A 17,774-nucleotide genomic window follows, 5' to 3' on the forward strand; every position below is an offset into this window, starting at 1 on the left:
TGTTTTCCACATCCCCTTATTAAATGGCAAAGGCCACAAAACCTGTATTTGCAACTAGTGGGTATCCTTTTGAGAAAAGGGCAACTGACAGGCCAGCGTCACATACTAATGACGTACGACTAAGGAATTGCATGGCTCAGGCCCCAGAGAAGTCCACTCCTGTAGTCTCAAATCCTGCTGGGCAAGACTTACTAGCAAATTGTAACACTCCAGCTAAAATAGGCTTAAGTCCAGTGATTATTTTAATATAACCACTAATTTAACCTCGATCCAAGCTAGAAAATACCTAGATTTGTTTTACCTGAGACTCAGATAAGAAAAATAAAACTATTCCCCCTTTAATGGATTTAGAGGGCTATAACTCCTCCTGTCAATTCCACATGACAAAACAATGCGACACAGAGAGGGAGAAGGAGATATTCCAGATGCCATGATGTTTATTTTTCAGCATGTATTTGTCACGTCATTTCAGAGTTCTATGCTCCTCCAAGTCAGCTCTGCCCTGCTCCACCATGTGGAACTGACAAGAGGTGACAGAGCACTATGGAATAGCTTGCTAATTTCAGTTTGATTATTATTAAAAAAAAAAAAAGTCTGACAAGTCTAATGTGAAATTTAGGGGGTATTCTGCAGTATTTTTAGCTTAAACTAAACACTGTCCAATTTAAATCTACATACTTTTTAAAAATAAGCAGCATACATGGTACACATATACCTACTTCAGCTACGGAATGAGACTTAGAGAGGTAGGTGTTGAGTGTGTTATTGTGCACCCAGTTCCTATGAACCCACCTCAAAAAACCACCACACAATTCTGTACTCTCTTCTCAGGTCTGGAGTAACGGGGGATATGGCAGGTAAGGCCTGAGGTGTTCTGGCAGAGCTTGAGACAAAGCTTGCACACTACCCAGATTACACTATGCTCAGCTTTATCTGGTACAAGACATGCTTCATTAGCACAAACCCTAAATTCACTCACAAATTATTTGTGGTAGGATGAACAAGACACTAGCCAACCAATGCTGAACAGAGATTTTGAGATATTAAAAATTTACTGACAAACATTAACAGTGCTGCCAGATCTTTACTGAGTGTTTAAAGATGAAAATCTTTTTGCATTTTAGTAAGTATATAGCAGAGTCCCTGTGGGCACACTGCAGTAAACCAAATGGAAGAAATAAGAGCAGCTATGCTGCAGGGCTTAAGGAACTAAATCAAAAACTAAGTTATACAATTTACATTCTCTATTTAAGAATGGGATTGAAATAGAAGTTAGTTTTTAGTGGAAAGGGGATTCAAACAGGGATTTTCCATGTATTCTAGGACGTTGAAACAGCCACATAGCTTTTACACATTTGGGCTATAGACGACAATTTGTGTAGCATGAATAATCATAGCCTAAAATATTAACCTTATATGCCAGAGTATCTACTGAAGTAACTCAATAAGCAAGAGCATTCGCCGCACATAAGAAACTCAGCTCAACTGTGACAGTTACAACTACATTAGAGTTTTCAAAAAACTAAGAATGGCCCAAACTATGCAACACGAAAGCACCACTAGCCAATACACATTGTCCATGTGCAGTTCAGGTCTAATGAAACAATGTTTTCTCATCATTACTGTTGTCTAACACCGTACCGAGAACACAATCAGGCAGGAAGTCATGAAAACAGAGTGGAGATGAAGAAAAAACATTATGTAATTATTCTTTTTTTTTTTTTTGAGCAGGGGTATTCTGTACTTACATTTTGACAAAACCATACAATCCAGTTGGTTTTATCGTAACTTCCATAGAGATGGAAGGCATTATGTCTCATCTGGTCTGAACCAACCTTACTACCAGTGGGGTTCATGCAGAATTGTTCCCTCTGGAATATTTAATTGTTTTGCTTAGTCGGCTTTTATCTCTCCCAAGTGATGGGGTTTTCGCTTTGAGTCTTCTAAATAGGAACATATGAAGTGCCATTCTGGATCTGAACCAAAGTCCATCTTGTCTGTCCAGTATCGAAGGCTTCAGAGGTATGTGCGAGAACTCTGCAGTAGTCAGATGTGGGATAATCTGCGCCCCAGACTAGGTTTCATCCCAACTATTGATAGACATTGGCTTAAACCCTGAAACGTGCAATTTAATATTCCTTCCTAAATGGTTATAATTTATTATGACAACTCTGGATAGTCTAATTACCTATATAATCCCTTCTGAACCTTGCTAAGCTCTTGGCCTCAACAACTTCCTGTGGCAATGAGTTACAGTCTCACTATGTGTTGTGTGAAAAGGAATTTCTTTATTGGTTCTCAATTTCCCATCTTTTAATTTCACTCAGAGTCCTCTTGTTCTTGTGTTATGAGAATGGGAGAACAAAAGCTCCCAATCTATCTTTTGTAAACCATCCATTACGTTATACACTTTTATCCGGTCTCCTTTTATTTTTTACAATTGTGTGTATCAGTTACTGTCTCAATAAGAGTATTGTTCGGTCTAACACACACCTAACAGCAACTACCAAAGAGTCATGTCAATTACCTGTTACTTACACTTTTATATAAATGTTTAAGATTTTTCCATCAGGAAAAACTGAAAACTTTCTATATTGAAATGTTAGCAATAGAAATAAATGGGCAACATTTACTATGTAGTCCAAGTTCCCTGCAGGAAAGCTGTATATTATAAAAAGGGTTATATTCAAAAGACCCTAAATGCTATTAAACACTAACTTCTAATTTTGCTAAAGACAAATGTGTCCTACCTTTAGCTTCAACATTTCTGGAATTGTTAACACAAAACTGATTTATGATAAGCTATATGCAAGACTTATTGCTGACAATTTGTTCTATAATTGTCTAGGTCTCTTTCTGACCTAAAAGGGACAGAAGAAGTGAGGGTGGGGCCAAAAAAGAGAGAGATGGTATACAAAAGACCAAAAGATTCAGGTTTTTACTATATTCTATATAGAAAATATATATGCTTGTTTCTCTCTGATAAAAAGTACTGAAGATAAACCTGATTTGCAAAAATTTCTGCATTCAAGACTTATGACCTACCAAGCTTCTCTGGCTCATCTGGACCTGTTCCAGCAATGCAGCTGCTCTCTAGTCCATATGTTGGATCCACCTTCCCAGAGGTTCTCGCTGCCTCCTGCACTTTCTTGACATGGGCTTCAACTAGTTCCAGTGGTACCTCCTCTCGGACCCGAGAAAATTCCTCTGTTAAAGAATTAAAGAGAAAATATTATGGTGTCTGCACGTCACATGTCAAAAATAATCAGTTTTCACAGACCCACATATAAATAAATACAATGACAAAGTGAATTTTCAATACGTTCTGAAGTTCCGTCTCACTTATAACATAAGGAAGCTCATTTACTCCCTTAAATGTGGTAGTTAGCAGTACTTAAGAGTTAACAGTTAAGGTACAGTTAATTGGGGATTGGTCCTGCTTTGAGCAGGGGGTTGGACTAGATGACCTCCTGAGGTCCCTTCCAACCCTGATATTCTATGATTCTGTGATTCTATGAACATTTCTTCCAAACTATACAAATGCAAACTAGCACATTTATTCTATCTACAGAAAATAAGATAACCGGTTACTGAGCATGCAGGAACTATTCTATCCAATCATGATTACGTAACAACCAGGAAAGCAACAAGTTAAAATTAATAGAACCAAAATTGACATAGTTTTTGTTCAAGATTCCAAATAAGTGATTTAAAACACTGTAGCAGTATTTGTTAATGTAATGTACACTTAAACAAAATGATGATAAAAAGTAATAATGGGCACTTATACAGTGCTTTACAAACCAATTAATAGTTCACAGAGTCATAGAAGTGTAGGACTGGAGAGGACCTCAATACGTCATCTAGTCTAGCATTAGTAAAATGCAAAACAGACAATAACCATACTGGTAACTCCTCCCTGAGTAATTTTATAGATATTTGCTTCTGTTTTCAACTTATGTTAGCTGCATTCTGAAGGAACACCAAAGATAGCAGCTGATCTTTCTAAAGCTCAAGAGGAAGCCAGCAACCAAGCACAAAGTTACACCATGTTAGACAAAATCATAAGGAAAGAGTCATGGTGACCCCATACCTAAAGCAGCTTTAGCTGCAGCTGATGCCACCCGAGGATCCACCACAGATGCCAAAAAAGCAACAGTGCTCATCACTGGGTTTCCAGACTGGCTGAAAGGTACAGGTTGGTAAGCCAATGGGCCTAAGGATGCATCAGAGTTCTCCAGATAAGGGTCCTCTATGGGAAGTCTCAGAAAGTGGAGAATGCATTCATCCTGGGTGCGACTCCCAACGTGCTCAGAGACTTTATTCCAGTCATCTTTGTACATCTCCAGAGCCTGCAACAGAGGAAGAGTAAGAATTGTTTTGCAAATAATGCTACGTATACACAAGTTTTTTTGTTCTCACAGCCATTCAGTCTGGTGACAAACAGAACAGTGAATAAAGAAAGGGGAACTATGTGAAAGGGAGTATATAAACATTGATTTTTCATAAACACTTGTTTAGACAGTGGAAGGCCTCTCACTTAAACACTAAGTTGAATTTATGGGCTATGAGAACCGGTAAACAGTATAATACTCGTCATTTATTCTGTGCTCCAAACACACAAGTATGATTCTCTGTTTGCTAATTACCATCCCAAAAACTTGGAAGACTTTAAAAAACAATTGTTTAATTTGTGAGTCAACATAACCTATTATGAGACTATTTACACACCAACATTTACAACAGACTACAGCAAAGGTGCTGTAAGGTGCTATAAGGTGGGTAGAAAGCTGGCTAGATTGTCGGGCTCAACGGGTAGTGATCAATGGCTCCATGTCTAGTTGGCAGCCGGTGTCAAGTGGAGTGCCCCAGGGGTCGGTCCTGGGGCCGGTTTTGTTCAATATCTTCATAAATGATCTGGAGGATGGTGTGGATTGCACTCTCAGCAAATTTGCGGATGATACTAAACTGGGAGGAGTGGTAGATACGCTGGAGGGGAGGGATAGGATACAGAAGGACCTAGACAAATTGGAGGTTTGGGCCAAAAGAAATCTGATGAGGTTCAATAAGGATAAGTGCAGGGTCCTGCACTTAGGATGGAAGAATCCAATGCACCGCTACAGACTAGGGACCGAATGGCTAGGCAGCAGTTCTGCGGAAAAGGACCTAGGGGTGACAGTGGACGAGAAGCTGGATATGAGTCAGCAGTGTGCCCTTGTTGCCAAGAAGGCCAATGGCATTTTGGGATGTATAAGTAGGGGCATAGCGAGCAGATCGAGGGACGTGATCGTTCCCCTCTATTCGACACTGGTGAGGCCTCATCTGGAGTACTGTGTCCACTTTTGGGCCCCACACTACAAGAAGGATGTGGATAAATTGGAGAGAGTCCAGCGAAGGGCAACAAAAATGATTAGGGGTCTAGAGCACATGACTTATGAGGAGAGGCTGAGGGAGCTGGGATTGTTTAGTCTGCAGAAGAGAAGAATGAGGGGGGATTTGATAGCTGCTTTCAACTACCTGAAAGGGGGTTCCAAAGAGGATGGCTCTAGACTGTTCTCAATGGTAGCAGATGACAGAACGAGGAGTAATGGTCTCAAGTTGCAATGGGGGAGGTTTAGATTGGATATTAGGAAAAACTTTTTCACTAAGAGGGTGGTGAAACATTGGAATGCGTTACCTAGGGAGGTGGTAGAATCTCCTTCCTTAGAGGTTTTTAAGGTCAGGCTTGACAAAGCCCTGGCTGGGATGATTTAACTGGGACTTGGTCCTGCTTCGAGCAGGGGGTTGGACTAGATGACCTTCTGGGGTCCCTTCCAACCCTGATATTCTATGATTCTATGAAAGGGGAGTGAAAGAAATGGAAATTATTGTTAATATTTCTGAAGAAGAATCCTATCTCACATTAAAGGGACATCATAAACTTGAAACCTTGTTAATTAAAACAAAATTAAATAGTTTCATGTACTCCTACCAATTTTTGTTTTGACAAATCTTATTTTCTTAACTTTAAAAGTGTTTCCCTTTCCTTGTTGCTGTGTGAAAGACTAACACAAACAGGGGAAACTGATCGACTACACCGGGGAATAGAGAGTGTTGCTTACACCAAACATATTCATTTCATAGTTCCCTTCTCCCTCCATGAGGTTTCTCCTCATGTTCTCTCTCGTCATATACTAAAATTATAAGCCGTTTGGGTTAGGGTCTATCTTATTTCATATGTGTACAGTGCTAGCACAATGGGGCCTGGCTATTACTAATTGGTGCTACTACAATGTAAACAATTGACTGTACACAAAGTGCTGTCACCTGCACAAAGCAAAACATGAAAATATGAGAAAATGTTTTTTTGCCCCATAATCTTAGTTACAATCTACTAAAAAAGGTAGCTAAAAGTTTTCAAACAGGAGTTTGATTTTTAAATTGATAGCATCCTTGTAAGTTTTCAAAGTAACAAACCACTGTAAATGCAAATAGTTTTGGCAGCATACAGAAGGATACCAGTGATACAACCATGAAATGAGCTATACACAGAAGTCTAATTTTTCTCAACAGCCTAGAAATAAGACTACAGAAGCATTCTTGATCACTGGCAACTAGACAGAATCCATGAGTTGTAAGGTGAGGATCTTGGTGTAGCAGAAGCAACAGATTGTCAATGTGGCTATATTTACAGGTTTCAGAGTAACAGCCGTGTTAGTCTGTATTCGCAAAAAGAAAAGGAGTACTTGTGGCACCTTAGAGACTAACCAATTTATTTGAGCACAAGCTTTCGTGAGCTACAGCTCACTTCATAGCTCACGAAAGCTTATGCTCAAATAAATTGGTTAGTCTCTAAGGTGCCACAAGTACTCCTTTTCTTTTTGCTATATTTACAGAGCACCATCTATTAAGACTATAAATGGTAAAGAAAATCCTGCGTTCAGGAGGGAAGTATTAGACTGTAGTGTAGAGAGATTATCAGATCCCTTAACTAACCTTTGATAAAAGCAGAGGTATTTGAACCACATTAAATAAGACTACTTTGTGGACAAGATCTCCTGCATCTGAAGTGATTTATCGGAATCCCAAGTGATGGGGACTAGACACTGGACCACTGACAAACCAACTTTCCCAGATCTTGATCCAGTTATACAACAGCAAGTCCTTGAAGAAGTGGAGGAAATTCAAATGATGACATGCGATTCGGATTCCCGCCAGTTGGGGATAGCCAAAAAGGCAAAAAGTTCCTCGGGCAAAATGAAATTGCCTTCCTTTACAGAAAAGTCAGCTATCTACCTTAAAGCATTCTGTGATCTGATCAGTACCTAAGATGTTGATCACTGTCACCAAATTTAGAGAAGCCGGGGAACAGCCCTCTCCCAACTACACCTGCCTTCGCCAATATACAACACTCTTCCCAATTGGGTGTTTAACCCATAAGAACGGCCACACTGGGTCAGACCAAAGGTCCAACCCCAGGATATGGTATAAAAACAGTACTTGCTGCTCGGATGGAAAATTTCCTCCTAGCCACCACATGCACAAAAACAAGATCCATACTAAGATTCCTGGGTCACCTCTCATCAGCTTTCAACACAGCTGATTATGAGATGCTGCTGGACCACCTTAGCTTTGCAGTGGTGAGCGCTAATGTTATAAGTTTGTACAGATCCTTCCTCTGAGTGATCTCACTGATCCCTCACTTTCAGATCTAGAACCCTTAACTGTGGAGTACTACAAGACTCTGTCCTCTACTCCATCACACTGAATGCATATTTAAAATCACTAGGGAAGGCCGTGAGAAAGTACAGCCTCACTTATCAACCCCATACAGATGTCACCCAGCTCTACCTATTCTCCTCCCAGAATGTCCCAGTCCCTAAATAGTGGGTCAGCATCTGAATGAAAATCACCGGGAGAAGATAAACCTAGACATGATGGAAACAATGCTAGTGGAAGAAGGAAGTATTCTGAAGATCCAACCAAATTTGTCACCAATCTGAAATGAGGGATCTGTCTTCCATTCATCAAAATAGTTTGCAGCCTATGGATCCTCCTAATTCTTTCTTTCACTGCTACTAGATTCACAAATAGTGGTATCTACCATAGAATCATAGGATATTAGGGTTGGAAGAGACCTCAGGAGGTCATCTAGTCCAATCCCCTGCTCAAAGCAGGACCAACACCAAATAAATCATCCCAGCCAAGGCTTTGTCAAGCTTGGCCTTAAAAACCTCTAAGGATGGAGATTCCACCACCTCCCTAGGTAACCCATTCCAGTGCTTCACCACCCTCCTAGTGAAATAGTGTTTCCTAATATCCAACCTAGACCTCCCCCACTGCAACTTGAGACCATTGCTTCTTGTTCTGTCATCTTCCACCACTGAGAACAGTGAAGCTCCATCCTCTTTGGAACCCCCCTTCAGGTAGTTAAAGGCTGCTATCAAATCCCACTTCACTCTTCTCTTCTGCAGACTAAATAACCCCAGTTCTCTCAGCCTCTCCTTGTAAGTCACGTGCCCCAGCCCCCTGATCATTTTCGTTGCCCTCCACTGGACTCTCCAATTTGTCCACATCCCTTCTGTAGCGGGGGGACCAAAACTGGACACAATACTCCAGGTGTGGTCTCACCAGTGCCAAACAGAGGTGAATAATCACTTCCCTCAATCTGCTAGCAATGCTCCTACTAATACAGCCCAGTATGCCATTGGCTTTCTTGGCAACGAGGGCAAAACTGCGACTCATATCCAGCTTCTCGTCCACTGTAATCCCCAGGTCCTTTTCTGCTGCTTAGCCAGTCAGTTCCCAGCCTGTAACGGTGCATGGGATTCTTCTTTCCCAAGTGCAGGACTCTGCACTTGTCCTTGTTGAACCTCATCAGATTTCTTTTGGCCCAATCCTCCAATTTGTCTAGGTCACTCTGGACCCTATCCCTACCCTCCAACGTATCTACCTCTCCCCACAGCTTAGTGTCATCTGCGAATTTGCTGAGGGTGCAATTCATCCCATCATAGAGATCACTGATAAAGATGTTGAACAAAACCAGACCATCTTCTTCCATCTATAACAGGCCACAAGTCAACAATTTACCCAAATGGGTATCAATTTAGGCACAAAGAAAAGAAGTACTTGTGGCACCTTAGAGACTAACCAATTAAATAAATAAACTGGTTAGTCTCTAAGGTGCCACAAGTACTCCTTTCCTTTTTGCGAATACAGACTAACACGGTTGCTACTCTGAAACCTGTCATTAATTTAGGCACAGTATTCCAATCCTTTTGTAACCTCCACGATGGACTACTGAAATATACTGTACCTGGAAACAACTAGTGCCTTGAAAAAAAACTTCAACTAGTTCTAAATGCAGTAACCTGTTTTCCAAACAGGTAGATGTGAGCCCTTCACCTGATCCTGTGGATATTACACTCCTCAAGAACTTATCACAAGTTCTTATTTAAGGTTCTTGTTAGAGCCCTCATAAACTGGGCTCAGACTACCTCAGCAGTGACCACTCTCTCTACATCCATGACTTCCCATGACAGCTGCATTACTCAAAAGACTGGATGTACCCATTACAAAGTTGAAAGTCTAGAGCAGGAGAAATCAGCAGCCTAGCGGCTTTTAAACTGCCCTCCACAAGACATTCAAACTACCAGAAATTTCCTCACCTTCATGACAACATGCAAGATTTTCTGATTTACATTCCCCCCGGATACAAGATTTACACAACATTTCCGCACATGTAGGGAAAAGGAGAGACCCAAAAGGTAGATCAGCTTTAAATAGACTACTTGACTTACCGATTTCCACAAGGTACTTCGATAGCATGGGGATGGGTGCATCAAATGTTTAGATAGAATATTCTCTTGTGAGAGCTTCAAGCCACCCAAGTGCAAAAAGTAAAGAGATACCGGAAGTGTTAACAGAGGTGTCAAGGACTAAATGGACCAGAGACTGAACTATCACTTTCACCCTCTGAGACAGTTACTCCAATTTAGGACTAAGGGGAGGGAAGCTTGTACAAGTGTTGAATATGCTGTAACTTGTCCTGTGAGTAAAGAGGACATCAGACTCCAGGACTATAAATATAGCACATTTTACTAGCACTATACATATATGTTTTTAAATTCAAGAGGTCTAGAATGAATTGCTTTCCAGACTGGAGTCCTGCCCTCATAAGCCTGGAAGGAAGTGTTTTTGCAGCTGCAACAGCCTCAGCTGTAATTCTTTTCATCAAAGCCATGGTCACCTTCTGTCACAAGACACTTTGGGATGTCAAGAATGCTGAGAGTCAGCAAGGGAAAATACAAGATGAGGAGCACTTTGGAAGATGTGAAAAGAGACTAGCCAGATGGATAGCTGAGCTGAAAATTGAAATGTTATAGATTCGTTGTGCATTGACCAACTTGAAGAAATACACCCACACCAGGTGGCCTAAGGTCTTGTTTTGTATGATTATTTATAAGCGGTTTAGTTTTGCATTGTTGAAACTTTTGAATCAGTTTCTCTTGCAGTTTAAAACTAGTGTAGTTCAGTGTAGTAAAGAGACCTCCAGAATGACCTCAGTCCACTGCTGTACCCTCCACCCAAAGTGTAGGAAGCAGGATTAGGTGGGCAAATGCCACACAAACAAAATTCCTATTTAATACTTCAGAGGAGAGCAAATGTTCTCTGTCACTATAACTTAAGAAGCCAGAAGGGGAAGGGCAACATGAATTATGGAAATGTCCAAGACCATAAACTAGGCAATCAGTACCGAAAGCTAAGGTTCTTTTTAAAGATACCATGGAAAGGAGAAATACATCCAGGAAATCAGAGATTCTGTTTGGTCATCTGGTCCATACTACAGGCACCAATGCAGGGTTGTTCTTTATGGTATTGTTCTCCTGTGCTTTGTCCTGTCCAATTTTAAATGTCTCAAGCAATGGGACTTCTATTACTTTCCTTGGAAAACATTTCCACAGTTTAGAAGATCTCAGCATCAAGCAGAATTGCCTTATATTCAGGCTATAGATTTCTTTCCCTAATTTCATCTAATTACTGCTGGCCATACCTCCCCTTTATCACATTAGAAAGCTAGACTGGCTGTATTTTCGCATAATACAATTCAGTAATTTCTACTTCATTGCTTATTATTTTTCTAAAAGGTTTCAGAGTAGCAGCCGTGTTAGTCTGTATCTGCAAAAAGAAAAGGAGTACTTGTGGCACCTTAGAGACTAACGGATTTATTTGAGCATAAGCTCTCGTGAGCGACAGCTCACTTCACTGGACTGAATGCATCCGATGAAGTGAGCTGTAGCTCATGAAAGCTTATGCTCAAATACATTTGTTAGTCTCTAAGGTGCCACAAGTACTCCTTTTCTTATTATTTTTCTGCTAAACTAATGTTTAACTTCCCACAACACTTGCCCTTATTATGAACTGCTGAAAATGCTCCTGTAGCAATGTAAGGCATACAGTGCTACACTGAGATACAAGTGAAAAAATGGCAAATGAGGATGCTAGGAGAGAAGCAGATTTTTCTCCCTCCAGTCATTCCGTCTATAGATAGTAGGGCAATAATTATCTTGGATAAGACTACTTCTTTGGAACTTTACTGCACATATTTGCCCAAAGCTACCCTGAGGATTTAATTGGATGGAGTTGGCTTGTTGTAGCAGGATCACTTAAGCTTGAACTGATATCCTCTCTTTAATGTTTTATTTATAGGCTAAAAACCAAAGAGACTGAACAAATAGCATGGGCTCAGGACTCATTCCTTGTTTCATAAGCATTTGCTGAATTTGGGGGTGATGTTTATTTGGATGATTCCACTGGGATATTTTCTTGCCATTTTTGGACACCATAAGAGTATTGCACCTTTTTACTATAAATCAACAGATCATGGCTGGGTCACTATCCTTTCCAATCAGTTTTAACCACGCAAACAACTTTATTTACTGCAGTGAGGTGTTGCAATGTTGGATTTGCAATCCAGATTTTGTTTTTGCTCACAAGTCATTCTATTATTTCTCTTCCATTCCAGAGGAGCTATAACATTCCGTGCTTGTGAAGTTATTAACTAACACTAAGCAAATTGTCAATAGAATGTTGGTTGAAAGTTACTCCACCAGCATGTTTAATCCAAAGTAATAACTGTGCTGAATTATAATTAAACAAATTAACTATAGCATAAATTTTGTATGTCAAGGTTGATAAGGAAATATTTCTATTATTTATGATGAGGTATTAGAGTCTTATGTTTATACAGTATATGCCCAGTATCAACTGCTACTTAGCTATTCTTGCTCTGTAAACCCAGTTTATTATATTGTACTATATAAATAATTGCCTGAGGCACAGGCCATGTTTATCTGCAACATGAGCTACACGTAACATGAGATGCTGAATACACTTCCAGTTCTATGAAAACTGTCTTAGTAAAAAGAAAAGGAGTACTTGTGGCACCTTAGAGACTAACCAGTTTATTTGAGCATGAGCTTTCGTGAGCTACAGCTCACTTCATCGGATGCGTATGCTATGCATCCGATGAAGTGAGCTGTAGCTCACGAAAGCTCATGCTCAAATAAACTGGTTAGTCTCTAAGGTGCCACAAGTACTCCTTTTCTTTTTAAGAATACAGACTAACACGGCTGTTACTCTGAAACCTGTCTTAGTAAATTTTGCTTATTCATATAGGTGTGGTGGATATTAAATTAAGAGTCAGAGTATGAAGTGCTGTTGAAATTAAGAGTCCATGGTTTTCCTTATGATCTCAGAACTTGGTAGTGGGGTTTCTGACAAGTGGTGACATGGCTAATAAACCCAGACAAAATACCCAATAATACTCTGTTTGCATGGCAGAGTAGTAAAATTCTGGAAAAAATAAAACTTCTATATTTGGCTAGTAGTACTAGTACAGGCAAGTTCAGAAAATGGTAGTCTTGGATTATTGTACTGATTAACTATCGTAAGATGGGAATAAATAAATAGGTATGAGCACCATTACACTCGACCAGGGGTGGCCAACCAGTGGCTCCGGAGCCACATGCGGCTCTTCAGAAGTTAATATGCGGCTCCTTGTATAGACACCGACTCCGGGGCTGGAGCTACAGGCACCAACTTTACAATGTGCCAGGGTTGCTCACTGCTCAACCCCTGGCTCTGCCACAGGCCCTACCTCCACTCCACCCCTTCCCACCCCCTCTCCTGAGCCTGCCGTGCCCTCGCTCCTCCCCCTTCCTCTCAGAGCCTCCTGCACGCCACGAAACAGCTGATCGGGAGGTGTGGGGAGGGAGGGGGAGGCGCTGATCAGCAGGGCTGCTGGTGGGTGGGAGGCACTGGGAACGGGAGTACGCTGATGGGGGGGCTGCTGACGTATCACTGTGGCTCTTTGGCAATGTACATTGGTAAATTCTAGTTCCTTCTCAGGCTCAGGTTGGCCACCCCTGCACTAGAGACACACACAAGGATGATAATACCACAGAAATAGTTTCAAAACTGACAGCTCCTCTAGGCCAAGACCATTGTACTTCTTGTTTTTCTCTGTTCCCTATAAAGACTTTCCCTGTTTTGCTCACTTTCCATTCCCCCCCCCCCCCAAATGGCAATCACTTAGTTGCTCTTGTGTTGCATTAACAAATAGTACAGCTGACGTGTCCATCTTCCTCTATTGCCAAGCACTGTTGGTTCTTCGTGCAAGTCAGTTTTAAGAAGTGTAGTGGTAGGTTTTTTGTTTTTTTTTTTAAACAAGGCCCCTAAATTACATAATTGTAGTACACAAGGCTACAACTAGGAAAAATGGAATGGTATTAAGGAAAGGAGAACCTTCTCTGTAGGCAGTGGAAAAGATTCCTAGGGGAAACAGTGGTAGCTCTATTACTGAAGACTTAAACCTAGACTGGACAAACCACTAGTAAATAAGAAAAATCCTGCCCTGAGGCACAGGAGAAAGCCTGGGACCCTCTTGTTTATTATATTTTTACATAGCACCTAGCACAGTGAGACTGTGGCTACGTGACTGGGGCTCATTAGTGCTATCAGAATGGAAAGCTTAACAGATGATCCAAGTGTTAATATGTGAGTCAACAGCTCCAGTTCCAGTCAGTTTTGGGACACAGACCTGATAGAGTTTGCAAAACAGAACATATTTTTGACTTTATTCATAAAGAGTCAACTTAACCCTGCCTTCCTGCATTCATTTCCTTAAGCTTTTTCCAGAAGTCTAACAGAACACATTAAAGTACAATTCTGTGGTCTAGAGCAGGGCTTCTCAGGACAAATTTTTTGGTGGCCTCAGAGTGCAGCCACCAACTCTTGCTGGCGGCTGCTCTCACACTTTTTCCTAAAATACTTAATTAACTTTAGGAAAAACAAATAAAGATGGACATGTACACATCCAAATCACTGTCATGTATTTATTGCTAGCTAGTAAGTCTGCTGTGAAAAGTGATATTAACAAACATACAAGTATCACTTTTCACAGCCGACTTACTCAGCCCTGGCAAGCCTGGGGACAAATTAAGCCTTGGATTGGGGGGCGGGCGGGGGGGTGGAAGAAGAGGGGGGCGGGGCCAGGGATGATGGGGGTAGGGCAGGGGGCTGGAGCCTGAGGCCCCATGGCCAGGGCCTGGGGTTGGAGCCTGGAGCCATGCGCAGCCGGAGCCTGGGGCTGGAACCCAAAGCCCCACAGCCAGAGCCTGCTGCCCTGCCACCCCAGGATTGAAGCCCAAAGCTTGAGCCCTACTGCCCCTGGGAAGGTGGGGAACTCACCAGCTGCCTGATCCTCCAGGTGTCTCCAGAGCCCAACCCCTGGGCTGGTGGCCCCAGCAACCAACACCAAGACGGCGCATCCAGGAGCAACAGGGAGGGGGAGGGGCCACGTCCAGGAGGCTGTGGCCACAAGAAAAGCCCCTGGTGGCCGCATGTAGCCACAGTGACCGCATTTGAGGAATGCTGGTCTAGAGTCTCAATACACGTTAACTGCACTATGGTTTTCTTATACAATTACATGACTAGGTGGCTTCCTCTTAACTTGCTTCCCCTATTAATAGTGATGAAGGTGAAAAGTTAGTCAATATGTAACAGAATCATCCGTATTCCAGGAACAGATACACTTCAAAAAGCAATGTTAGCAGTTTCCTCTAACACCTTGTGGCACAGCTGGGGAGCTGTGAACATTATCAGAACTTCACAGCATTCACCTTACTTGCAAATATATACACAACACTCCAAGGGCATTTCTTTCATAGTGTAAAACCACGTTTTCAACTATCTGTTTGCCTCAAGGCCTCACTGCATTGTAAGAAGATACACTCAGGCACATAATAGAATTCTGGGGCTGCAGATACAGGAATCACATATTACTGGAAGTTAAAGCAAATTTTATATAAAGATATTCTTATGAATTCAGAAACGGCAGCACCACCATCCATAGTTCTAAATTGCATGGGATCTCTCAACTGTCTTATGCCATTTCACATAAGTGACTCTTTTTAAAAAGCTACACCCAATTTTAAACTCAATTATTTGAGGCAGTTAACAAGCATGTGGACAAGTGGGATCCAGTGAATACAGTGTACTTTCAGAAAGTGATTTTCAGAATGCCTTTGACAAGATGGAGCTAGGCTGTTCTCGGTGGTAGCAGATGACAGAACAAGGAGCAATGGTCTCAAGTGCCAGTGGGGGAGGCATAGGTTGGGTATTAGAAAAAACTATTTCACGAGGAGGGTGGTGAAGCACTGGAATGGGTTACCTAGGGAGGTGGTGGAATCTCCACCCTTAGAGGTTTTTAAGGCCCGGCTTAACATAGCATTGGCTGGGATGTTTTAGTTGGGGTTGGTCCTGCTTTGAGCAGGTGGTTGGACTAGATGACCTCCTGAGGTCTCTTCCAACCCTAATCTTCTATGATTCTAAGATCCCTCACCAAAGGCTCTTATGCAAAGTAAGCTGTCATGGGATAAGAGGGAAGGTCCTCTCATTGATTGGTAACTATTAACTGTTTAAAAGATAGGAAACAAACGGTAGGAATGAATGGTCAGTTTTCAGAATGGAGAGAGGTAAACAGTGGTGCCCCCCATCGGATCTGTAGTGGGACCAGTCCTATTTAACATATTCATAAATGATCTGGAAAAAGGGGTAATTAGTGAGGTGGCAAAATTTGCAGATGATACAAGACTACTCAAGATAATTAAGTCCAAAGCAGATTGCTAAGAGATACAAAGGGATCTCACAAAAATGGGTGAGTGGGCAACAAAATGGCAGATGAAATTCAATGTTGATAAATACAAAGTAATGCACCCTGGAAAACATAATCCCAACTATACATATACAATGAGGGGGTCTAAATTAGCTGTTACCACTCAAGAAAGATCTTGGAGTCATTGTGGATAGTTCTCTGAAAACATCCACTCAATGTGCAGCGGCAGTCAAAAAAGCAAACAGCATGTTGGGAATCATTAAGAAAAGGACAGATAAGAAGACAGAAAATATATTGCCTCTATATAAATCTATGGTACGCCCACGCTTTGAATACTGCGTGCAGTTCTGGTTGCCCCATCTCAAAAAAGACCATATTACAACTGGACAAAGGACAGAGAAGGGCAAAAAAATGATTAGGGGTATAGAACAGCTTCCATAGGAGGAGAAATTAATAAGACAGGGACTTTTCACCTTGGAAAAGAGTCAACTAAAGGGGGATATGATGGAGGTCTGTAAAATCATGACCATGTGGAGAAAGTAAATGAGTGTTATTTACTCTCTCATATAACACAAGAACTAGGGGTCACCCAATAAAATTAATAGTCAGCAGGTTTAAAACAAATAAAAGGAAGTATTTCTTCACAGAATGCACAGTCAAACTGTGGAACACTTTGCCAGAGGATGTTGTGATGGCGAAGACTATAACAGGATTAAAAAAAAAGAAAAAAAAACAGATAAATTCATGGAGGACAGGTCCAGGATGTGCAGGGATGATGTCCCTAGCCTCTGTTTGCCAGAAGCTGGGAATGGGCAACAGGGATGGATCACTTGATGATTACTTATTCTGTTCATTCCCTCTAGGGTACCTAGCATTGGCTACTGTCGGAAAACAGGATACTGGGCTAGATGGACCTTTAGGTCTGACTCAATATGGCCATTCTTATGTTCTTATCAACAAAGAGAAATTACTTACCTATACAGTAACTGGAATTCTTCAAGATGTATTATCCAGTTGTGTATTCAACTCAAGGTGCGCATGTGCTCATGTGCCAGGATCAGACATTTTTGCTAGCAATGTCTGGTCCATGCATGCACCCCAAACACCTTCATGCCAAGAGTACAAAGAGTGAAGCTGGACTAAATACCACTCCAATTCTCCCTCTATCGCAGAGCCCTGGCATGTAATAGGACTCCTAAGCAGAGAGAAAGGAGGGCAGGTTGTCGAATACACATATGGACTAGACATTTCAAAGAACACTAGTTACTGTACAGGTAAGATACTTCAAATGACTGTTCCTATGCTGACTCTATTTGAAATGAGTCCTAAACAGTGACCTGAATAAGGAGATGGGAGCTTAGAGTCTTACCCAAATAGAGAGTGACGGATTGTTCTACTGAAAGAAGCATCCACTCTGGATGCCTCTGTCACAGCACAGTGTTTAGCAAGCTATGTATGGAACCCCAGGTGGCAGCTTGTCAAGTGTCAATAATGGGGACTTACTTTCTTTTCTTTTTTTTAAAAAAGGTAGAGTTCAAGCCTCCAGAGTTCTGGTAGAATGGGCCTAATATGATGGAACCTCATGGAATAAGTCCAAAGAGATCCACTTTTAAACATG

General features: G+C 41.4%; 1 protein-coding gene across 4 annotated transcripts in view; it reads right to left on the bottom strand.

The window, feature by feature from the left end:
• Nucleotides 1-17,774, bottom strand: part of SMARCC1 (SWI/SNF related, matrix associated, actin dependent regulator of chromatin subfamily c member 1) — a 191,879-nt gene that overhangs the window by 84,176 nt on the left and 89,929 nt on the right. For all 4 annotated transcript variants that reach the window (XR_006289179.1, XM_037891337.2, XM_037891340.2 and 1 more), the window contains 2 exons: nt 4,094-4,352; nt 3,046-3,207 (listed from right to left, as the gene is read on the bottom strand). Coding sequence is in view for 3 of the 4 variants with exons in the window: in XM_037891337.2 (XP_037747265.1) it covers nt 3,046-3,207; nt 4,094-4,352 (421 nt within the window). In the remaining variant the exon portion in view is untranslated. The remainder of the gene's footprint in view (nt 1-3,045; nt 3,208-4,093; nt 4,353-17,774) is intronic.

This window comes from Chelonia mydas, chromosome 2, assembly GCF_015237465.2.
Source record: "Chelonia mydas isolate rCheMyd1 chromosome 2, rCheMyd1.pri.v2, whole genome shotgun sequence".
Taxonomy (NCBI): domain Eukaryota; kingdom Metazoa; phylum Chordata; order Testudines; family Cheloniidae; genus Chelonia; species Chelonia mydas.